Genomic DNA, 26,105 nt, shown 5'->3' with positions numbered 1-26,105 from the left:
ACCCATTCGCCATTCCCATTTTTAATCTGTTCTGTGATTCCCATTTCATCTTTCATCCGACGGGTTCATCTGTGAAAGCTCCTCCGTCAGGCGGGAGCAAGAAGTGTCTATATACCTTATATGTTTAACAAACCTTTTTACAGTTGCTGACAGGAAAAATAAATTAATAAAAGTATCCGTGCAGATATAAGAGACTGCCGGGTCCCGGGATCATATAATAAAGAAAATAAGTAGGAACCACATCTATAAGAATAGACCGACCGGATTTCCAATATGGCCAATGGAACCAGACAATTGGGAATCTAATAAAAATAATGAGCATGAGCTGGCTAATGGGACGAAAAGGACCCAAGCCTATGAAGAGAGAGTAATTTCCTCTTCGCAAACTATTACTACTACCTGCTACTTGACCTCTTTCCACTTTCTTTTTTTATACTTGTTGACATCAATGGAAAAGTGTATTATATTGTGATTCTATATATTTTTTAATTCATTCTCTATTTATGGTACTTACTATCAGTTATAATGGAAAATAAAAAGGAAATAGTTACATTTGATATTGAAGGAAGTGCTGTTGAGTGTGATAAAGAATTATTAATTAAAAATAGTGATTATTTCTCTGCAATGTTCAAAGGGTACTTCAAAGAAAGTTCAGAGAATAATATAAAACTTCAGGTTTGTAAAGCTATTTTACTGATTTAAGATAAACATATAGAATAATCATTTTAGGGAGTGGATTTAAAAGCTTTTAACCTGATAATGTTAATTCTATGGGAAGAATCCGACATAGTTACTCTAGACCTAAACGAAACTTATTTACTATTAGAAGCTGCTTGTATGTTACAATTTAATTCAATTAAGCAATTATGTGAAGAGCGAATAATGATTGTATTGTCTCCTTCAACTTCTTTACGCACATGGAAAACGGCAGAGCTATTAGACATAATTCCTTTGTATTTAAAAGCAAAATGTATGGCATTAGAAAATTTTATGGAGATTTGTGAGAGTGATAGTATTTTAGAACTTAATTTAGAAGAACTCTGTCAATATTTAGGTCATATTTATTTGAATTCGCATAAAGAATTTATAGTTTTTCAAACAGCAATGAGCTGGTTTTATGAAAATCAAAATCAAAGTGAGAATATCAATCCAACTAAAGTAGTATTGAAACTTTTAAGTTGTATAAATTTTAATGCTTTAAATGTTGGTGAAATTACTGAAATGAAAACGTATCCTAATATAAGTGAGAATGCTGAAATTCAAATGATATTAAATTGTATAATAAATCTGAGAAATAATAGATGCACGGATGTGGTCGATGAATTTGATCGTGATGTTGTATCTACAGCCGTGCATCTTTGTGGTGCTAAAAATAGGAAGATTTCTGTGAAACCATGCATTTTGTTACAAAGTATGCACCCTACACATACCCCACAAAGCTCCAGAATCACAACTATTGTAATTTATGGTAAGACATATTTCATTAAGATGTTTCAAATATTTGTGTAGAATTTTATACTGTGAACGTTTTTCATAGGGAATTTTAAAATTATCATAGTCACTAGATTTCATTAGAACGTTTTTAGTGAGGACTAATTATTTGTAGACAGATTTCATCGAAAACAAACTTTGACGGCAATGAGTGCCAGCCACTTATCATTAAGTGTTATGTCGGGGTTAGCTTATGGTAAGTTTATGCTATAGATGCTAAAATTATGCTACATAGTGTTCAAAATATATTTTTGAATTTCAACTACTTGCAATTAAGGGAATTCAATTTTTTTAAATGGTACACCCTATATATTGTTATTTTTTCTGATAGATTTTACAAAACTCTTCAACTTTTATTAAGTATATCATACACCTCTTTCTAATAGTTTGCGATTTATTCCATTTTCTTCTATTTTTACCCATATTTTTAATACAGTTATGCTATAACCATAAATAAATGAAATAAATTTAGATTGGAAAGTGCCTATAAGGACAATGTAAACACTATTTGGCGCTATTCTTGCAACGGTCGCGACCCAAAGCTTTTGAAAATTTCGGAGCGGTTTGGCTTTTTCCGGAATTATATCGCCAAATATTGTTTATTCAAATTTATTATTATTTTCGTTTAATTTTATAAATAAAATACAGTGTGTTGCATACAAGAAACTTTATTTTTTATAAGAACGCATGTATGAAATACCTATGAAACATTGGAAACCGACGTTATGCCACGATCCACGATGGTTTTTGCAGTTCACAGTTCACAGCACAGCTTTTTAAGTTTTTAATGACACTTTTTCAAAATTATCACCGGTTGGAGTAAATAAAACTTGAATTAAAGTCACAAGATAGCAATAATTACTTTGAAAATGGACGCTCTAAACACTTTTCGGAATTTCTTTAATGAGAGCGGTTTAGATTTTGAAAGATTATTAAATTGGAAAGTCCGTAAAAATTTTAGGTCGCGAAATTATTTTGGGTCGCGACCGTTATACGCGATCTGGCGCTGCTATAGCGGTTGCTAAGAACAACGGCAAACAAAAACAGAAATAATTTTCTCTTGTCAAAGTCAGAATCTTCAAAAATCATAATTTGATCATAATAATCTTTCAAAATCTAAACCGCTCTCATTAAAGAAATTCTGAAAAGTGTTTATAGCGTTCATTTTCAAAGTAATTATTGCTATCTTGTGAGTTTAATTCAAGTTTTATTTACTCCAACCGGTGATAATTGTGAAAAAGTGGCATTAAAAACTTAAAAAGCTGTGCTGTGAACTGTGAACTGCAAAAACCATCGTGGATCGTGGTATAACGTCGGTTTCCAATGTTTCATAGGTATTTAATACATGCGTCCTTATATAAAATAAAGTTTCTTGTATGCAACACGCTGTATCTTATTTATAAAATTAAAGATAAAATTAAACGAAAATAATAATGAATTTGAATAAACAATATTTGGCGATATAATTCCGGAAAAAGCCGAACCGCTCCGAAATTTTCAAAAGTTTTGGGTCGCGACCGTTGCAAGAATAGCGCCAAATAGTGTTTACATTGTCCTTATGGGCACTTTCCAATCTAAACTTATTATGATTTTTGAAGATTCTGACTTTGACAAGAGTTTTCTGTTTTTGTTTGCCGTTGTTCTTAGCGACCGCTATAGCAGCGCCAGATCGCGTATAACGGTCGCGACCAAAAATAATTTCGCGACCAAAATTTTTTACAGGCTTTCCAATCTAAACTTGTTGCATTTATCTATGGCTATAACATCATAATTATTGCCATGACAAAATGTAACAATTATCAACATTTTATGTCGGTTAAGCATAGTTCACAAAACATCCCCCTTTAGAACTTCGTCTGTCATGTTAAGAAATGAAAGTAAATAATAAAGCGCCTCTCGTGTTTGTTCGCACTCAAAAAATTTCAATTAATGCCTGTATATATTTTTAATACATTTTTTAAATTTACATTTTTTTTAATTGTAAAGTAATATATTACATTCAAATGGAATATATTACATAACAATTATGTTAATTACAGGATTACAAGCTTGTTTTCTAACATTTTTTAAATAAAACGAATTATAAATTTTCAATATATGTATTTTTGTCGTAGGTATGAAAAAAGTAAAATATAAAATGGACAAACGCTTACTTACATTGCAATAAAACTTCCACTTTTAGTTTTGCAATCCAAACGCAACATTTCTATTTCACAAATAAAAATATCCGACAACACTAAAATCACTGAAACTTCCGCGGCTGACAACGAAAACTGAAAAATATAACGGTACTTTTTGTTTTAGACCTGTATATCAACATTACGCTGTACTATTATGTGTTGTTGAAATAATATAAAATATCTAATTATAACTTGTAAATTTTAATATTTTAACATGATTTTAACTACTTTTGACAATAACTAACTTTTTGTTATCAAGATGACATTTTAGACGGCAACTGACAGATATATCATAATATTTGAATCTTAAATATGTATGTAATTTAATTTAAATTACTATAATGCAACTTTATACTAAGAAAACATAGTCGAATAATATAGTTTGAAAACAATGAATATTGAATTAAAATTGCAAAAGTTAAGCGCGACCCCTTGTGTCAAAATTAGATGATTAAATGTTCGCAATTTTTACACCATTTGATGACCGGTGGCGCCTCTAGTGTTTGTTCGGGCGGTTGGGCTTTTACTCCCGCTTATGGCCATTAAAGAAAAAGTTCTAAAGGGGGATGTTTTGTGGCATAGTTCAGAACATGGTTCAGAACAAAACTTGAATTTTAGTTTTAATAATAAGTATAAATGGTAGAGATAATAGTTACAGATTTTCCTGAAACTCAATTAGTCAATGTGACTGATATATGATATACACGAACAAGCCAAGAAAAACTTATTTTTTGGTTCAGTATTATCTATACTCTATACTAATATATAAAATCCTTAAGTGACTGACTCACTGATTAATCACGATCCTGCCCAAACCACTCAACGTAAGAAGCTCAATTTCGGCATACAGGTTGATTCTAGCGTGTAGAGTTTCGATAAGAAGGGATTTTTCCAGTTCCAAGGCGGTGAAACAACCCCTCAAATATTACAATATTTTTAGCCGACCATAACAATAGGTATGGTAGGCTATTAAGATCGGCAAAAAAAGTTTTTTTAATTTCACTCAAAATGAGTTATTTGGGTCATAAATTACCTAAATACAAAATATTTTCATGGTGTCTGTCTGTCTGTCTGTTCGTCTGTAACACGATAACTCAAAAACCGCTGAACCGATTTTAACCAAATTTGGCACAAAAATACTGTGACACCCCAGAATCTGGCCATTAATTTTTGGTGGGGGTGGGGGGTTGGTAAGGGGGTATGGGAGGGGGTTAAAAATTTTTTAAAATCGTAACTCCAAAATTACAGTAGCTAGCGAAACGCGGTTTTCAAATTAAGATTAGGAATAATATTTGCAACAAAATTTGTAATAACATCAAAATCAGTCAAAGTCGCAGTTTTTGAGATAAAAAAAATTGAAAGAATTCCTTTACTTTGAAACTAAAAGAACTGCCTACCAACTTTTTATTAACATATTTTAGTATGGGCGGCTATACGTGCCTCCCGGCGCCAATTTTTTATTTAAAAAACGGTCAAGTTTCCGAAAAAACGCGTAAACACGTATATTTTATTTTGTTTTTTACATATTTTAAGATTTTTTAAAAATGTATACAGGGTGTTTCGAAAAATCTGGTCATTGATCAATCACGATCTTGCTTAAAGCGCTTGACGTAAAAAGCTGATTTTTGGAAAACGGATTGACTTTAGAATGTAGAGGTTCGATAAGAAGGAATTTTTCGAAACTCCAATTCTAAGGGTGTGAGACCACTCTCAAATATTAGAATATGTTTTATTTAAAAACTGTTGAGTTTTTCGGAAAAAAACTCTTAAACACGTATATTTTATTTTGTTGTTTTACATATTTTAAGATTTTTAAAAAAATTATACAGGGTGTTTCATAAAATATGACCATTGAGTAATCACGATTCTTTGCTTGATTAAACTGCTTAACGTTTAAAGCTGATTTTTGGCAAACGGATTGACTGTGGGGTGTAGAGGTTCGATAAGGAGGGGTTTCTCGAATCTCAAATTCCAAGAGGGTAAAAACGCCCCTCAAATATTACAAAATTTGTTATTTAAAAAATGGTTAGTCTTTCGGGAAGACGCTTGGACACGCATAATCTATTTTGTTTTTTACATATTTTGAAATTTTTTAAAAAACATACAGGGTGTTCCAAAAGGTTGGGTAATTGAGTAACCACAATTCTGCTTAAACTGCTTGACATAAAAAGCTTATTTTTGGCAAACGGATTTTTCGAAGACTAACCGTTTTTTAAATAACAAATATTGTAATATTTGAGGGGCGTTTTCAACCTCTTGGAATTTGAGATTCGAGAAACCCCTCCTTATCGAACCTCTACACCTCACAGTCAATCCGTTTGCCAAAAATCAGCTTTAAACGTCAAGCAGTTTAATCAAGCAAAAAATCGTGATTACTCAATGGTCATATTTTATGAAATACGCTGTATAAATTTTTAAAAAATCTTAAAATATGTAAAACAACAAAATAAAATATACGTGTTTAAGCGTTTTATCGGAAACTTGACCGTTTTCTAAATAAAAAATATTGTAATATTTGAGGGGTGGGTTCACCCCCTTGGAACTGGAATTTCGAAAAATCCCTTCTTATCGAACCTCTACACGCTAGGATCAACCTGTATGCCAAAATTGAGCTTCTTACGTTTAGTGGTTTGAGGATCGTGATTAATCAGTGAGCCAGTCACTTAAGGATTTTATATTATTAGTATAGATATCGATCGCCATATTGTTTTTTTCTCATGCTGACAGAAATATGAGAAAATTTTATCCAGTTTGTATGTTAATGGAAATTCTTGCTTTGCTTTTTAATATTGGCTTTACGAAATGAATTAAAAACCAGAATTACTAGAAGAAAAAAACTTTATGTCGAAGAAAATTCCTATATCAGAAGTCGTCAACAATAATTATTATATTAGAATTTTTTAAACCAACTTTTGATATTCTCGTTAAAAAAAATGTATTTTAAATTTCAATCTAGAGTGCCATGGCTGTGTTAAAAAGACTAATTTTAGGAACCTTGGAAAACTATATTTGATCGTCTATAGTGTCTTGTCCTGGCCTGTTAAGATGTCCAAATCGTATTTTTAATCATATCTCAATTTTTTCAAATGGAACGAGGATGGTTTCATTAGCATATTTGGAAAAGGCATTTTTACGAATAATTTGATACCACACACTTGGTATTTCGAGTAAAATTGTGGTTATGAACCGCATGTTATAATTTCAAATAAACCATATACGAAAATGTCAAAAATTGACCTATGATATGTAATTCTATTCCGAGTGCCATTTTCTATCGAATAAAGTAAAAAATACCAAGGGGTTATTTAAAAATCAAAATTTGTAGTAATTTCCGGTGTTAAGGAAGTGAGGGTGCATCCACATCATCCTAAAAAAGCGGAACGGCGTATCGGCGTAACAACCTTGAATCGATTTCCGGCAATTCTATTGGCTGAAAAGTTCATCTGTCAAAAATTTCATCTGTCAAATTCATCTGTCAAAAATTTCAGCCAATAGAATTACTGGAAATCGATTCAAGGTCGTTACGCCGATACGCCGCCGCGCCGTTCCTATTTTTCTAGGATGGTATGGATGCACCCTGACCGAAAACAATTAAATACGTCAATCAATCCTAATTTATGTCATATTTAATTTATGTCATATACATACCAAATCTCGTTTTTTACCTGAATAAAAAGTAAAAAGCTTATAGGGTTGAGCTACTTTTGAGACGCACCCAGTATACAGGGTGGTCCGAACTGTGTTCCGGAAACTTCGGCAGCATATTCTGCAGACAAAAATAAGTAAAAAACTTCGTATACATGTATGTCCTTAAATGCTTAGTTTCGAAGATACAGGGTGTAAAAATTTCATAATTATTTCGATTTTTTCCAAATAATTTCTGAAGTAACCTCAATATTTAGATGAAAAGTGGTGTCTGGGAGTTTTTTGACATGAGAAATTTGATTTTGATGTCAATATGACTCCTACTAGTAGAGGGCGCCACCTACATGCGTTGTAACTGTTTTGAAGCGTAATAACTTTTTGTCCGTACCTGTATAAAACTACCGAGGGAAAAATATGACTTTTTACGTAAAAAATATCTCTTTGTAAAACTTGTTACGAGCAACCGTTCTTAAGATATTTAGAATGGAAATAGTCAATACATGTCATTATTGACGAAAAATAAACACGTTGAGTAGATAGTTATTTCACTGAAATAATAAATTTGGGAAATTTTTATTTTCTTTTTAATTAATAATAAATTTTTCTGCAAAAAAATTATGTTAAAACAGTTTCTGTTGAACTTTTGGCACAAAAACTTTCAAATTTATGATCTCAAGCTAATAACTATTTAGTCTCATCATGTTAATTTATACGTCAGTGATGACATGTATTGATAATTTCGATTCCAAATATCTCGAAAACTAATACTCTTAGCGATTTTTACCAAGAGACATTTTTTACGTAAAAAACGTCGTAAATGTATATTTTTTTAGTCAGTAGTTTTATACAGCTACGGACGAAAAGTTATTAGGATTCAAACCGGTTAAAAAATATGTAGGTGGCGCCCTCTACTAGTAGGAGTCATATTGACATCAAAATCAAATTTCTCATGTGAAAAAACTCCCAGACACCAATTTTCATTCATTTATGGACGTTACTGCAGAAATTATTTGGAAAAAATCGAAATAAAAATGAAACTTCTACCCTGTATCTCCGAAACTAAGCATTTTAGGACATACATTTATACGAACTTTTTTATTCATTTTTATCTGCAGAATATGCTGCCGAAGTTTCCGGAATACAGTTCGGACCACCCTGTACAGGGTGGCGCCTCTCATACGCCGCGGAAGCTCCAAGGAAAACGACAGTTTATATCGAAATGAAATTTTGGCAGCATATTTAGGTTAACTGAAAGCATTTTATAAAATATAGAATTATACAGGGTGTCTCCAAAAAAAGTTACACATCAAAGTTGTATTTTTTCTAATGGAATACCCTTGGAACATATTAATTGATTTTCGGATTCTAAGAAAAAAATAAAGGTGAGTTTTATTAAAGAAGCATATACCTTAAATCTAAGGATTTTGACATATTTCACATTTTGTAAAAATGAAGAGTAAATTTTAAATTTCGATAACAGCTACCTAATTTTAGTTGACCTTGTATAGCTCGATATTTAATTACAGTAACTATTGTATGTTAAACCAAATTGAAATTTGACCCGAAAAGTTATACAGGGTGAGACAAAATTAATATGGAACATTAGTCACTTTTAAAAGCAAGTTACTCATTTATTTTAAATGGAACACCAGTATATTTTTCCGGTGTTCAATGGGGAATTTATATATCTTCAAAATATTATTAAGGTTGCCTACCCCTCAGATAAAGATTTTCCCAGATATTTTAATTTTTATGATTTTGCGTCAGTAAATTTTTATTATTTGAAAAAAATCTAGGTGTGAAAAATCTTGGCTGTGTGATATACCTTTTGTTAATTTAACAAAAATTAAAGACTGTAGAGTAAAATACTCAAGGGTAATAAAAAGATACACGTTTAAAACATACTTTAATTATTACAGAATTAAAATACTTTAATTATTACAGAATTAAAACCAGATACAAACCTACAATTATGCGATAAAAATTAGCTAGATGAAATCAAATGCTCAAAATGCTTCCTTTCCTGTTAACTGCATAAAATGATTGTCTTTTCAAAAGGATCTTTTCATTTTAAAAAGCATATGTGGAGTTCTACCTCGAAAAGCAGCTACAATAATTTCTCTCATGTTGTCGACACTAGTTGGTCGAGTTTTGTAAACACTGTCTTTAACATATCCCCATAAAAAAAACAGACTAGATAAAATCAGGAGCATTTAAGTATTCTATTAATTTACAACTAATAGAAGCATATCAGTTCTCTCTGATGTAGGATAATTTGCATTTTCGGCAAATTTCTGAGAAATTTTTTTGTTTTAACTGACACAAATTGATAACTAGTTGTTAAAGTTGGACTAATTAGACAGCTATGTTGAAGTAACGTCAGACATATCACAGCCACCTAGATTTTATCAAATAATAAAGATCTACTCAGATCAAATCATGTAAATGAAAATATCTAGGAAAATCTTTGTTTGAGGGGTAGGCAACCTTAATAGTATTTTGAAGAGACTTAACATGCTTTTAAAGGTGACCAATGTTCAATATTAATTTTGTCTCACCCTGTATAACTTTTTGGATCAAGTTTTAATTTGATGTAAAGTACAATAGTTAATTTAACTACATATTAGGCTATACTGGGTAAATTTCAATTTAGACAACTTTTATTGTAATTTAAAAATTGTTCTTTATTTCTAGAAAATGTCAAATATGTCAAAAACCTTACATTTTAGTCATATCTCTTATAAAACTCATCTTTATTTTTCTCCCAGAATCCAAAAATCAATTAATATATAGGGTGTTCCATTACAAAGAACACAACTTTGATATGTAGATAACTTTTTTGGGAACACCCTGTAGAACTCTCTATATTTTTAAAAAGTGCTTTGAATTAACCTATATACGCTCACAAAATTTCATTTCAATATAAAATGTCGTTCTGCTTGGAGCCTCCGCGGTGTATGAGAGGCGCCACCCTGTATATAAATTATAAGCGTTTTTAAATTAAAGAAAAAATGACGCGAGGTAAACAAATGGTTAAACATCACTTATACCGTTATTTTTTTGAGAGGGTCTTATTATAGAGCTGACAATTATTTACTGTTATACCTAGTGTTTTTATTTTGCTGTTGTACCTACACAACATTTTTTTTAAACATACATATTTATGTACCTACACAACATTTTTTCGTTGTTTCAGACAGTTTGACTGACACATTTAAGCATTTTTTTCCTCTTGAGGAAAAAAAAGTGGAACACATAGAAGGATTTAAGCTTGTGCGGTACAAACATTTTATTTTTTTCTTTGGTGGACAGCATCTCCGTGGGTCTAACGAGTGGAACTTGAATTTGTGGTCTTTCGACACATTCAAAAACAAGTGGGAACGAAGAAATAAGTAAGTTACATACTGTTTCAAAAATTATAAGTATTGAGCAAACATATTAAGGATGCAGTTAATTTACTGAATTTGAGAGACCGTGAACGAATTTTAATATGACTGCTTTGAATTCCGGATTAAGGTTGATTCTCATTATTCCATTCCATATCCGTTCCGTATTTTTTATCGTATTAACGCTATACGTTGTGACAAAAACTTTCCTTTTATTGAAAATTTAAGTCAAAATATTGCGAACGGCTACTCTTATATCGGAGGCGGTGGGAACAAGCTTTTGCTTCTGCACTTGGCTAAAAATATGATACCCACCTATACCTTACACTGCATACCAAAGGGCGCCACTTATTTCAAAAAGATGCTGATTCTTACAAAGGATAGTACAAACTGAAATAAGAAAATTTGTACAAGTGTATTAATTGAATAGTAACTAAAATTAGTATAGCTATTAAATATTTTGAGAAACTGGATCAACCAATGAAACAATTCAAATACCCCAAAAAATAAGATTTATTTCTTGTTAGAAATTATTAGGTACCTATTCGGCACAGCAGTTGTATACATTAATATACAAGAATTATATTTAAGAAACTCTATCTTAAAACTTGCTTAAAATCAAATTATGTCTTTTCAAATATTATTCAAACAATTATAATATAAAAATAATACTTTTAGAGACAGTCTTGGTTATATTCGAATAATAAATATTTAAATTTTTTTTGACTTATTGCGAAGATTCATGAACCTTTTTGTTTGTATATAGTTAAGGGAAAAAGTTTAAAATCTGTACCCAAGATTGCCCTTACAGGTCAAAGATTGTAAAGTTATAAAAGGTTAACATAAATAGATGTAAGTGAAATTTAAGCAATTCCGAAGGCAAATACTTAAAGTGTTAAAAAAAAATATATAAAATGTAACAGAATGTTAAATTGTATAAATTAAGGGTTAAAGTAATGCTGACGGCAAGTACTTAACCGGTTAAATGTAAAATGTTAAGAATAGTTAATTTCTTAACACACTAATGATTATTTAAAATCAAATTACAAAAAAAAAATTAGTTTACTATAAAAAAATATACTGGCCTTGTATACCAAATTATACTAAAAAAAGGATCTTCTTAATGATAAAAAACATCAAAGCATCAAACTTCTCCTCAGAGGGGTGCAGGGCTGAAATCTAACCGAGCAGTCTGCTACTGATTACTTCGGTGACTGAACACGTATTGAAGAATCAAAGGGAACTTGGAAAAACTGCAAGGAAAACTTGGCGAAAAAACTTCTAGAAACAAGTGTAGAAAAACTTGCAGAAAAACGTCTAGAAAAATGTCTAGAAATACTTGAAGAAAAATCCAAAGAAAAATGCTGAGAAAAACCTAAAAAGAAATGCACGGTATTAGTTAACCTTACATTTAAAAAAAAACTTGAAAAATTTACGAAGGTATTAATTTACCTCATTGTAATTGCTTCAAATAAATTGCTTCAATACCCCTTGCACCCCTATGTATATGTATGTATGTATGTACCTCATTGTAAAGGCACAAATCAATAATTTAACATTTCTTCTCAAATAAGGGCTGGACACTTCTCATCAAAAAACTGGAATCTAAAAGAAAGGCATGTGAAGGTTTTTTCTAACGAATGGAATGTCAAAGAAAATCTTACCAAAACTATAGATCCATTAAAATCTCAACAATCAAAAGCTATATGGGACCTTCAACCATCTATAGGATAACAAAATCACAATATTTTACCCATATTGTGAAAAATACCGGCCAAATAAATTTAATTCTTAAAATGGCACAGTGATCTCGGCAACGGCCAAATCCGAGGTGACGATTTTGACGTTTCCCGTCTTGTCGATACACCAGGGTACGATTCAATATTTTCGATAGAGAGCGTTCCGAAATTTAAGTGTTGTAGAAATGTAAAAAGAATATCGATACAATAATAAAATACCGGCTATAATAAAACAAAGTAGCATTTGGAAAATGAAAATGCTACAACGTAAACTTCCGTTCCATTTCAGTTCCATACTTTTTATTGTACGATTTATATCATTACGAAAGTTTAATTTTAAAATTTGTATTGTTTGAATAAGGTAATAGATTTAATTAAGAGGTGAAAGAATAAATAAATATCAGTAAAATTTTAACAGAGCTAGTACAAATGTAAGAACATGACAACGCTGTTTCCGATACGCTTCAGTCCGTCCGCCAAAAAAATGTATGGAAGAAAAGGATATGGAACGGAACGGATAGTGTGCATTGTCGTTTGATACATGATATATTTTATGTAAACGGAAGTGAAACGGAAGGGAGCTGATATGGGAGGTATAGTGAGAATATCTATCGTGAGAATCAACCTTTGTCAGTACCGTTCTACATTTATTTCAAAATACCAGTGGCTTGCATATAATGTAGGCAAAATACATATCATTATAAAAACCTTTTTATTGTAATATTACTAATCCAGCAAATATTCCCATTAAGCATTTTTTATCTTATTTTTATTCTAGGGATTACCTAAAATATACTACTACATGCGTTATTGCGCAATTCCCATATAAAATTTACCATAATGGTGCGTAATGCTTGATCAACACTACCTTAGAATTGTTTTCACTAATCGTTTGTTTCTCTAAAACCACGAAAAAAAAAATGATATTTTTGAAACCAAAAAAAAATTGTCTATTCAACTTAAGAGTCTATTACGCTGTACTAGAGATGAGCAAAACTGCGATTGTGATTTATAAATCGCTGCGACTGTAGCCTGCGATTGCGATTTTAATATTTTTAAATTGGTAGGCTGTAAACTGGGAAGCTCAATCCCAAAATTTTCAATAAAAAACAAAATAAATAGCGGAATCATTTTTTTTTATAAAAACTTACAAAGAAACTCTTGTGTGTTTTAAAATTTGTAGTGCTCGTTTTTTATGATATTTTTGCTGCACACATATTGCATATTGCACTTAAAATTTTCATCAGTTACCAAAAAAAAATCCACAAATAACTTAGTTTTCTTTTTTAAAACATTTTTGATTTAGAACAGACCGAATAAATTTAAGAGGGAAATTAAAAAGACATAAAATGTTCTAAATATTCGAATGTGCTTTTAGACAGTCTGTAGGTATCAAAGACATTATAAAGATAGACCGAACATCTCATTCATAAATACTCGTTGGTAGTGTATCAAACATTCCAATGTGTCAAACAAGGACAGAAGAGACAGAGAAGTCTAAAATTTCCGACCCCGGCAACTAGGCGGATTTGGATTGTTCTAATGGCCAGTGGCGTATCGTTTTTTGGAACGAATTTAATTAGTAAAGTAAAAGTAAAGAAATTAGTAAAATTTTTACTCCATATTAATATACTATATTAACACTTTTTCGTCAGATGACTTTTGTTATAAGGTCTAATATAATAATATAATTAATATCCTACATATATACTTATGTTGAAACGTTAGTAGTTTTCGAAAATCGCTCCAACGTCGATTTTCAATTTAAACTTTCAGCACAGTTTGAAGAATATAAATATTTTCAGATACTTCTATATAAACTTTCAGTTACTTGAATATTTACAGGGTGACTCAAGATGCCGAAACAGTTCTATATTAGGTTTCAATGGTTGGTGACTCTTCTTTCATTTTTTTTAGAATATGGAGGCAATGGTAAAGCACATTTCAGATATTTTTGTAAACATAGGTGGCCGGAACATATTTTCAAAATAAAGTTATAGATTTGCCATTAAATTTCCATTCCAGAAATACCTAGGGTTGCCACCTGTCCTTTTTTGAAAAGGACAGTCCTTGTTTGGAATAACTTGTCCTTTTGACTTTTTTTGACTTAAAAAGTCATTTTTGTTTACGTATTTTCCCTGAGAAAATTACCTACAGCAAAGAGAAATATTCTTTTCGTGCAAATTTAATTAGAGATGTTATAAAACTTATAAATACATTTTTCTTGTTTAGAATAGGCAACATTATTTAGAACTTCCCGTTTAATCTCAAATGATAGTTTAGGTTTTAGTTTTACCTTTTTTGATCTTAAAAAGAACTTTTCAAAATTAGTAAATAGTAACTATTTAGTTAGTTCGCAATCGATACTGAAAAACACTGAAGTTCACTTATCGGACTTGATTCCGACTTCAAACACATCGTAAGCTAAACGTAGTACGCTATAACGGACCAAGGGCCGTCGCGAGGGGTGGTGGGACGGACGGCTCATTTCATTCTGGAAGACTAGCAGCGACGTTGCCAATAGTTCTAGACATTTCAGCACATTAATAAACTGTCCTTTAATAGTAACGCATATAATATATCCTCTGGTTAATAACATATTATTACGCATGCTTCTTTAAAAATAAACTATTAATTTAATTAAGAAATTGAGATTTATTGATATCCGGTGAAGGTTTTAAAGTCACCTTTTCTGCAAATCAAACTAAGTAGATAGGCGCAAATTTGATATGTGGCAATGTCGCCTTCTCCATCTCAGTTGGTTTTTACAGTACGTCGTCAACCTCCGATTGTTTGATCGGGTTAAAATGCAAAATGTTATATATGTTCTTACTAAATCTATGGTAGGTATACTAACGAAAAATTTATTATAAAAAAGGTTGCCGCCAACCTTACAGAAAAAAAACTGTTTATTTTATCTTTTTTTCTTTTAAAAACATTTTCTTTATATTTATGTAACTCAAAAGAAGCTGACGCCGACGGCTTTGATACGGCCAGTCCAGTGCAAGTGCAAACTTTCGAACTTTTCGATAAATAAAAGGACAATATCACATTTTATTATATTTGAAATTTCTCTAAAATTAAAAAACTGATTGTAAAGGATGTATCTAAATTAACATAGCAGCCGATCCACAACTGTTAGTTAATATTCAGAAAATTATATTATATTACGGATTATTATAAAAATGTTTATAATAATATAATATACAGGGTGTTTCAAAACAAATGCGAAAAACTTTAGGGGGTGATTCCTTGTTCAAAATAAAGGGTAGTTTGCTTTATAAACGTTGGGTCAAAAGTCAACCATTAGGGAGATATCGCGGTACCAAGATGGCGGAAAAATAATGTTTTTATTTTTTATCTTGAAAACGAAAAACGATAGATTGATGAAATTTTATGGAAGCATTACTGTTATGAAAACATACTTTCTGGTAATTTTCTCACTTTTTTAAAATGAGTGGAAGGGGTTGAAATAAACTACCCCTATCATTCTTGTTAACGAAATTTAAAAAAAATCTTATCAAACACATGCAAAAAAATTAATTTGGATAGCTTGGTTTGTTTAGAAACTTTTTTATCTCTTGTGTTTCTTTGATAAAACTCGCCGATTTGAAACTGAAAAATAAAATGTAAAGCATTACATGTCAAAACACAAGAGATAAAAAAGTTTCTGAACAAACCAAGCTATCCAAATTTATTTTTTTGCATGTGTTTGATAAGATTTTTCTTTAAATTTCGATAACAAGAATGATAGGGGTAGTTTATTTCAACCCCTTCCACTCATTTTAAAAAAGTGAAAAAATTACCAGAAAGTGTGTATTCATAACAGCAATACTTCCATAAAATTTCATTAGTCTATCTCTTTTCGTTTTCAAAATAAAAAATAAAAACCTTATTTTTCCGCCATCTTTGTACCGCGATATCTCCCTAATGGTTGACTTTTGACCCAACGTTTATGAAGCAAACTACTCTTTATTTTGAACAAGGAATCGCCCCCTGAAGTTTTTCGCATTTGTTTTGAAACACCCTGTATAATAAAATATAATAAATGAAAAGGGCTGAAAAAAGTATCCATATTAATAGAGTTTCTTTTCCGTACTCTATGTCTTCTAGTAAATAAAGGATAAAAATAGACAATTTTTTATAATTTGAATCCAAAACTGTCCTTGTGAATCATTTGTAAACAATCTGAATTATACCTGGGAGCAACTGTAACTATAATTAGAATTAGTCATAACCGAAAACAAGAATTTTTTAACCTTTTCAATCCATAATTATATTATAAATCTAAAGTTATTCAAAATTTAAATCTAATAAATTATATACATATATTATGCTGTATATAAACCCTTGTTTATAAACATAAGCCTATTTTCCAACGCTTCATAAACAGTACGGGGCCCTGATTGCGAATGTGATTTTGCGATCTAGTCTAGGCCGATGTGTTGGGAGCTGCGAACGAAAATCGCAATATTGTGATTTTCGTTCGCCGCTCTTCGTTGGCGTGCCCACTCCTCACTCCCGATGCCGCGCTGGTGCCATCGAAAATCGCAATCGCAATGATGCGATGAGCTGCGATTTTCGTTCAGCTACTCGTTCGCCTGGCCACTGCCGTGCTGATGAGGCGCCGCCGCGCGCCGGCCGAATCGCAATGACGTGATTTTTGTTCCCAGCTCTTCGTTCACCGGCTCAGTGCAGTGCCGATGCACCGCCGCGCCGGTGCGAACGAAAATCGCAATGCTGTGATTTTCGTTCCCCACCATTTGCGTGCCCACTGCGATTGCAAATCGTAACTGGTGTAATATTGGTTGCCTAAAACTCCAAAATCGGCAGATAGATGTTTTAATCGCAAGTCGCAGTTTGTTATGGAAAGGAATCGCAGGTTGCGATTGCGAATTTACAATCGCTGTTTTCGATTTTCTGCTCATCTCTACGCTGTACTGTTCGGGTCGTTGTCAGGGGTCAGATAGAGCGGGTGCGTCGCTGAAGGAAATATATATTATATTTCAGAAAACTGCCTAAGGAGTAGCCTGATCCTGTCGTGTTAAGCCACACCCAAAATTTCAAACACACGTGCTTTGATTAAGGCTTGATAAAAGTTTGCAAAGCTTCAGCATTTGCCATAAAATAGCAAGTAATTTGTTACAAAACCATATAAATTATATATCACTGTAATCACAAGACTTCAATCTATTTCCGTATTGTAACGGAATTTTAAATTATGTCTTTATTTTCGAGAAAATTTAGTCCAAACATAGTATTTTGTTGATGTTTGACCATTAAAATCTTAAAAATAAAGAAGTTGAAAATGTGCTATAATAGGGATATAGTATAATCCTTTATCTTTAATTTCCTTCTTCATTTGTGTAAAAATACCTAGTCAGTTTTACATAAAACGTTAAATGCCGAACGCTTATTTTACTACTTTTTCGGACTAGTAAAATGGACTCTTAAGAATCAGATATACGAGAGAGTGAGTCTTAAATAAATGCAAATATTTTCAGGACTGGTATATCTCGATAAAAGAAACATATTTTCTCTTTACCATTTTTCAAATAAGTCCAAAATAACCGAGTTATTTAAGTTTGAAAATTAAAAAAAAATGATTTTTTTTGGAAAAATTTTGAGAGCCACCAGCTTTTTTCTGTATTTGCATCCCTTTTAGTGTCGTAACCATAGAGTAAAGCTGTAACTATGGTAATATCAGAGATTAAGAAATTATACGTTGGGAAAATTTGCGGTGAACAGGCAGTTCTAAAAAGTTTTCGAAAAATATACAGGGAAATTTAAAAGAAAATGCACGATTTTCAACATCTTTTTTTGCGAAAAAAACCTCATAGACGGGTTCCTGGGGTCAAAATATACTACCTCTGAAAATATTTGCACTTATTTAGGACTCACCCTGTATAGGTTTTTGTTATTTCGAAAATACGAATGTGGTGATTTAGGCAAAATTCTTAAACTTTCATAATTTAATTTTTTTTCTAAAACCAATATTGAATTTTTGGAGGTGGCTAAAATTTACGTGAACACTCTGTACTAAATTTCTGGTATGAACTTTTTAGGTTGCCCCATGGTCGACGCCATTTTGAAACGTGCATCGTGGGGGATTCTCTTTATATTGTTGGCGGAACTGGAAGATTTCGGGTACTGCAGAATAACCTATTGCACTGCGATCTTAAAACAGGTAACTACCATAGATAAAGGAAACACGTTTAGATTGGAAAGTTCCCATAAGGGCAATGTACATACCTAATTCCGGAAAAAGTCGAACCACTCCGAAATTATGAAAAGCTTTGGAGAGCGACCGTTGTAAGAATGGCGCCAAATACCGTATGATCGAATAAAAACGGCGTCAACGATCGCTATGAAATGAAGATCGCTGTCATTTTATATATATAAAATTATATGGGAAATGTCACCAATTGTCATTTCATAGCCATCGTTGACAACGTTTTTATTCGATCATACGGTATTTGGCGCCATTCTTACTTAAAATCGTCAGAAATAGTTATTTGTGTACCATGCAAATTTCAGGTGAGGACAAAAAAGATCATACGGCCGAGGTGCACACAAAATTTTTTAAGCGAGTGTATTTTGAAGTAGGTAACAATTTTTTTTCTAAATAAAGACGAAACTGGAAGATTAGATTCAAATTTTTATTAACCAAATGAAAAGTGTATTATTAAGTAACAAAGATGTGTACAGAATTACTTACAGTATTATAAACAGAAGATGGGTTATAAAGAAGTTAATAAATTAGGGCATTATTTGCTATTAATTGTTATGTTAAATGTACATTTATTACATTTAGACATGACATTGTTAACAAACATTTCATTTTCTTGATTTTCAGTAACAATGGTTCTTGTTGGAAAGCAATATATCCCGTATAATGTGGTTTTTATTATTTGTTAGTTATTTACAGGTTATTTATTTTAAATTTCATTTCACTGATAGAAACGGAAAGCTTGTATATGTTACGCACAATACTCTAATTCGGGTAATGCCCGAAAAAAAATGCACAGAACTAGGTTTGAGCAAAAAATATTTCCCAAACCCGAAATTGTACATTTAAACGGGTATTGCGCATTACAAAATAGCCAAAATTAGTATTGTGCATTTTAAATTGTGCAAAACTAGTTTGGTGCATTTCAAAATGACCAATACTAGTTTTGCTCGTTTTATTTAAATAAGACGGCAAAAAGTAGGGTTAGCAATTTGTTTAGGTTTTAAAGGATTCTTATTTTGATTTTGTTGTGGGTGGAAATACGCAATACTTGGTAAAATAAAATATAAAAATGCAAGAAAAAATGGAAGCCGAGTTCGAAATTCAAGTCGATTGATGATGGCTAAAACACAGAAACATAACTATGTCGAAAAACTAATACCTAACGATATTGACTGAAGTTAAGGAGACAAATTTTCTTAAAACTGATTTAAAACCTTTGTGTGCGAATCAATATAGAAGGATAAATAAAGCGTTTTGATATAATAACTGTGGGTGGTGTGGAAAAATTGATCAATAAGCGCCAAGGAGATTCCGATGTCATACTGTATTTTGTGGGGATTGAGGAAATGTTTTCTATAATTTACCAGGTACATATAACTACAGGCCATAAACGACATAAAGGTTTGTTTTTTTGATTTTTATTTTATCTATTAGGTATCTAACCATTCTTAGGGTTCCGTTATTTTAATTTTTATATAATTTTATAAGTTGAATGATAAGTACTAAGTACATTATATTAATAAATTTACAGGAGCGTATATGGTCCTGTGGATAGAGTATTTACCTCTCAACCAGGAAATTCGATCGTTTATCTATTTATAAAATATTTATGAATAAAGTTTTGTTTTTTTAAGTATTTTATTGTCAGTTTAATCATATTTGAATCAGACACATTCATAAAAAATCCATCTTTTGTGTTAGGGCGTTATTGATCAAATAGGACAAGCAAAACTAGTATTGGACATTTTGAAATGCACCAAACTAGTTTTGCACAATTCAAAATGCACAATACTAGTGTGTCAACGTATCGTCGGACAACGGATGCATGAAAATCAAGCTCAATTCGGCCGGCTAGATTGGGCCGTCCAAAATACGAGAGTTTTGGTCAAGAGCCAAGTCCGCCGATTAAATCCGCATACTAAGTCCGCAGACCAAATCCGTATACCAAGCTCGCTGGTGTATGGGGGCTATAAAAATCATTTCACAACCAAGCTATCTAGTTTAATTCAACCAGTAACTAATACTTTTTACAAATTTTTATTATTACAGGTTCTCAGCTTTTGTGTTAATTTTAGGTAAATGGTCTTCTGAAATTATTAATCTACCAAAAGACAGTAGAGAGTACCAATGTTGTTCGTTTTTGGGACAATTATGTATTCTTTATGTCAACCATGGGACAGTTTATACTTTCAACATTGCCGACAGTTCATGGCAATCCTTTAAAATAGCTGTTGAAGAAGAGGTAGTTAACAGTTTGGGAAAATATACAGTTTTTGCTGATTCTACGTACATATACATTAAAGGTAAATATGACTAAGATGGACGATCGCCTTGAGAACTGCTGTCAGTTTTCTAGACGATATTCCATTTTATCTGACACCCTAGACTGACAGGTAAAATGTTACATGTAGACAGGGCTTTATGTAGGGTAGTAGTAACTATTTAAAACATTATATCTAAATGTAATAAATAAATAAGTTAATATAATTATTTAACAACAAAAATTCAGACGTGCTACTGAAAGAACTAAGCAAAGTAAAAAAGTAAGATTCGTAATATTGATGTATCCTAATTATTTTTGAGAAGTATTTAGTAACTAAAATCAAAAATGTAAGAGTAAAAACATTAATTAGTTCAAATTTTAAATAACCGATTTTTTGGGAGTGGGCAGTTTGCCATGCTATTATTTATTATTATTCGGTATACAAGGAAGGTAATGTGGCTAGCAGTACGCTTTAACCGCCTATTATTACCTCAGGTTGATTCTAGCGTGTAGAGGTTCGATAAGAAGGGATTTTTCGAAATTCCAGTTCCAAGGGGGTGAAACCACCCCTCGAATATTACTATATTTTTTATTTAAAAAACGGTCAAGTTTCCGAAAAAACGCTTAAACACGTATATTTTATTTTGTTTTTTACATATTTTAAGATTTTTTAAAAATTTATACAGGGTGTTTCATAAAATATGACCATTGAGTAATCACCATTTTTTGCTTGATTAAACTGCTTTACGTTTAAAGCTGATTTTTGGCAAACGGATTGACTGTGGGGTGTAGAGGTTCGATAAGGAGGGGTTTTTCGAATCTCAAATTCCAAGAGGGTGAAAACTAGGTGAGATGAAACTACTCCTCAAATATTACCAAGTTATATTGACTGTGTGTTATATCGCCATATTGTTTTTTCTCATGCTGACATAAATGTGAGAAAATTTTATCCAGTTTGTATGTTAATGGCAATTCTTGCTTTGCTTTATCATCACTATTACAAATGATTAATTCGACGCGAACGAAGTCGCGGGTACACGCTAGTTATGTAATAAAAAAGTTTACTAGTTTGAAAGATTTATTATATTTTATTTTTTGATATTTATTGTTTATTGGCGATACATTAAAAAAGGTTCTAAATTGGTGATAATTTACCTTTGTACCAAAATATTTACGAATCAGGATATTATATCCCAAAATTTCAATAAGATAATAAGACAGATTATACAGATTATAAACTTTGTTTTTTCTTTATTGTTTTTCGTGGTTCCAATTTTCGGAATCGGGCACCAGTTAGGTTACTAGTTTGCGCACATAGCACGCCCACTTATGGCCTCTAAAATTGTGCACAGCGCCTGACCGGCACAGTTATTAAGGTGTACGCGCATTGAATCGGTACCAGTCCGGCGAAGGCGGTGACTCGACTATCGTAGATAGGTAGAGGTAGGAATCTGGCCTCTACAGGCCGAAATGTTTTAGTGGACACCGGCGCCGTCTGTATGTACGATGGTCGCAGTCGCCTTTGCTGGTCGGTCCGATCCGATGCAGTGCGCGCGGAGCTTTAGAGAGATATCGGAAAACCGAATAGCGTCATGCAGTATTTATGCGTACCTTATCATGGTTACGATATGCGCGAGTCAATTTTTAATGCAACGCCCGCTAATAACGTTACCGCCTGACGTAATTTGCGGATCAATTACACCAAGCGCTATTTCTAAATAACGTTTAAAAATTGCTTAAATGGGCAAGTGCGGGTATTTGACAATCGGGGCCGGCCGGCGAAATCCTTTATTTTAGGTTATGTTTGAATTATTTTGAATTATTACTTTAGTTTTATTAGGTAATTTGATATTTAAGCAGCTGGAAATAGTTTTGATTAAATAAATATGGCTCAAAATATGGATTCCACCTCTTCCAATTTTCTTGGTTTTTTATTAAAGAACCTATAAAGAGGCTTAGGTTTACAGCAGATGACGACTTTGCCCTTCTAAGAGAATTTTTTGCTTGTGCCCTAAACCCACTGGCAGACGTTGAACAATAAAGCACTGGCAATAAGCACTTTAGCCCTTTAGTTTTAAAATACCTAGTAAACAAAACAATTTCAAAGTTTTAAATTCAAAGTTAGGTTAAGTTTAAATAGCGGACGCGCAGCGAACGGAATTCTTTCCGATCCGATAACTATAAATGAAGAGAGTTAATACCACCTCACGTAAAGGAAATAACACTTGGCCTTATTAACGTCCATGCACGCTATTCGGTTTAGCGATATCTCTATTACGCTGTTTACTGTTATTTTACGCGAGCTTATTTTTGCGCACAGGAAATTTTACTCGTTTGCACATCGTCATAAAAAACAATTTTCGTACTACGAATTAGGGATAAGATTTTTATCTGTATACATATAGTATACCTAATCTGTGATAATAATTAGAGTATTTTTCTAAATAGTTATGGCAGTTAAATTATAAAAAAAATAAAAATAATTTTATTGTCAATGTCTCTCACTTTGTGCTAACGCGTTCCACTGTGTGGCGCCCCCCGAGGCCGAAGGCCCGGGTGCTGCGTACCCCTTGCACCCCCGGTAGCACCGCCCCTGACTACTTGTGTCGTGTGCAATCGTTTCCAAATTAATAACACAAAAAATATTAGAACAGATGATGATGAGTGCTGTTATGAAACATTCTATTATATTATTTATTTTTCAGGTAGGAAATTATTAAGGCTGAAATTCGAGAACAACAGCTTTGTGTTGGACAAACAAAAAGACGTTAGACTATCGGAATGGATAGAGATTCAGTGCGTGCAATGTAATAATTTGGTCTACACCATCTACAAATGCTTCGACGAGAAATACGAGTTTTGCTATACGCTGGAAGAGATGAATTTGGATACTGACGAAATTAGGAATATTTTCGAGAATAAAATTGCAGAAACTGATCCAGTAGTTGTGGATAAGAAAACATTCTACATCAGAGCAAACACTACTCAATTGTTCTCAACTGCGTCTTACCAATATGTTAAAGAAAATATTTTTGTAAACGATTTTTTGTAACATTCCTTGTCAGATATAAGCATGGTCGATTTTATTCAAAACATCTTGAAAAAAATCATAACAATTTGTATACGATCGAAAATTAAACGGCGTCCCAGTGACTTTTGAAATGATGCTCAACGATAATACCATACGATCAAAAAAAAACGGCGTCACAGGCACTATCAATAATAATATTGGCCTATAGACGATATTTACTGAGCCCGTACACTTCTTTATTTTTCAAACGTCGCAAAAGTATTACTTTTAGCGACATGATTGACAATATAAAAAAGTCATTTTAACGCCTAGTCATAAAAGTAAAGCCCTTTTACGCCTAAGCATAAAATTACGAAATTCTGCGCTGTGCTCGACATATTGTGGAAATACCCAAGCTCACGATGATGGGGTAGGGCCCCGAAACAGGTAGTGAGAGCAGGTTGATCCGCATTATGTCGAACACAGCGTGGAATTAATTTCTATATTAGCAGTTCAAGGCAAGAAACTCTTAAATAATTTTATTATATACCTAAAAACTGCAAGAAATTTATTTTCCATTATATAATTTGGGCTAGCCGAAAAAAGCCTTTATTTATTATCGATCGTTGTGCCTCGGTGGTACGAAAGTACTACCATTGCACGCCGGCCGCTATCTCGCGATGCGGGACTTAATATCTTACCGCTACTTTACGACAAGTCGTGTTTTTATACTCTGCGCTGTGCTCGACATATTGTGAAAATACCCAAGCTCACCTGATGATGGGGTAGGGCCCCGAAACCGGTAGTGAGAGCAGGTTGATCCACATTATGTCGAACACAGCGTGAAATTAATTTCTATATTAGCAGTTCAAGGCAAGAAACTCATATAATTTTATTATATATTATTAAACTGACATAAAATGTCAAATTCAACAAGTGTAACCATGTTTTAACCATGTTTATCGATATATGTGTAATTACTTTTATTCTACTTATAGGACATGGAAAAAAATTCCATGTCCTATTCGGAGTAAAAATGACTTTTTGTGTCTCACCTGTAATGCCAAACGTACAGCCTCGTCACAAAAAGTATCGTTTTTACTCCTAATAAAACAATATACTATTTATTTCAGTAAAAATGATATTTAAATGGTGTAGTCTAAAATTCGAGAAAAATATTTTTTTTGGAAATAAATTTGTATGTCTGGAAACGTTCTAATGACATTTAGAGATTGACCTCGCCAAAATTATCATCGATTGTCATTTCCCAACCGTCTTTGACGTCGTTTTTTTCGATTGTACGGTATCTTTGGGGTCGACTACAATACAGCATGTGTCAAAAAGTCTTCAGCAGATTCTAATAGAATATATTTTCTATTAGAAATTCTTTCTGTAAATAATTGTAGAAAATCAAAAATGAAAAAGTTTTTAATAAATATCATATAGAGGCCATATAGAAATTATCAACTGTCGTTTCAAAGGCCAGTGTGACACGTTTTTTTTCAATCGCCCGGTTGAACCTTTAATATGGTGATCAAATTTTTGGACTTGCAGAACATTGAATAAAAAGAGCCAGGAAGGAGCCATCAACAGATATAATATACCCTATATTTATATGTCACGTTTACCAAAAATACGTTTTAGGTTATAAGATGTTGTATGAAAAAACGTTTTTGTTTGAAAAGAACATTTTTACCCTACATTTTATAAGATTTGCACCAAACTGTAAAATTTACAGTTTGGTTAGCCAACTTTATTAGCTATAAAAAAAATTTTGTTTTTCTATTTTCTCTTATATCATTATTAATTTTTCATACAAAAAATAAGAATATGAAAATTATAATTACAAATTAAGTATAATTCCATATAATCCTCCATGTAAGTAAACTATGTGTATTAGAAATAAATTATATTTATTGTGCATTTGTTTTAATTAATTCTGAAACCATTCCATTAATTTTACCGGGAGACTATATACGTTCAATTAATTATAGGTAATACCCTAATACGGATATTTTCCATCACAGTTAAATATCACTTTTTTGAAAACAGGAAAAAATGACACCCTGTATTATTCTTTCATATAATATAATACATACATCTGAAATTTCTATTTTCAGCTATGCATATGTATCAAAACTTATTATTTTATTTCAAAA

The 26,105-nt window shown here is 32.0% G+C and overlaps 1 protein-coding gene across 2 annotated transcripts; it reads left to right on the top strand.

Moving 5' to 3' along the window:
* Window positions 1-24,358, top strand: LOC115879455 (kelch-like protein 38). Of its 2 annotated transcripts, XM_030896343.1 has the most exons (7): window positions 2-675; window positions 730-1,468; window positions 1,607-1,687; window positions 10,513-10,708; window positions 18,507-18,628; window positions 20,749-20,976; window positions 23,642-24,358. In XM_030896343.1, the coding sequence occupies exons 1-7, from the start codon at window positions 526-528 to the stop codon at window positions 23,986-23,988; spliced, it is 1,863 nt and encodes a 620-aa protein (XP_030752203.1). In that variant the 5' UTR covers window positions 2-525; the 3' UTR covers window positions 23,989-24,358. The 2 variants fall into 2 exon arrangements, with proteins under 2 accessions (XP_030752210.1, XP_030752203.1); XM_030896350.1 differs by lacking the exon at window positions 1,607-1,687 and having other exon boundaries at window positions 1-675.
* Window positions 24,359-26,105: the final 1,747 nt, after the last annotated feature.

This window comes from Sitophilus oryzae, unplaced genomic scaffold (assembly GCF_002938485.1).
Source record: "Sitophilus oryzae breed Bouriz unplaced genomic scaffold, Soryzae_2.0 scaffold_1067_pilon_pilon, whole genome shotgun sequence".
NCBI classification, from domain to species: domain Eukaryota; kingdom Metazoa; phylum Arthropoda; class Insecta; order Coleoptera; family Curculionidae; genus Sitophilus; species Sitophilus oryzae.
The sequence above is the reverse complement of the archived record's forward strand: the minus strand, read 5'-3'. Positions and strand labels throughout refer to the sequence as shown.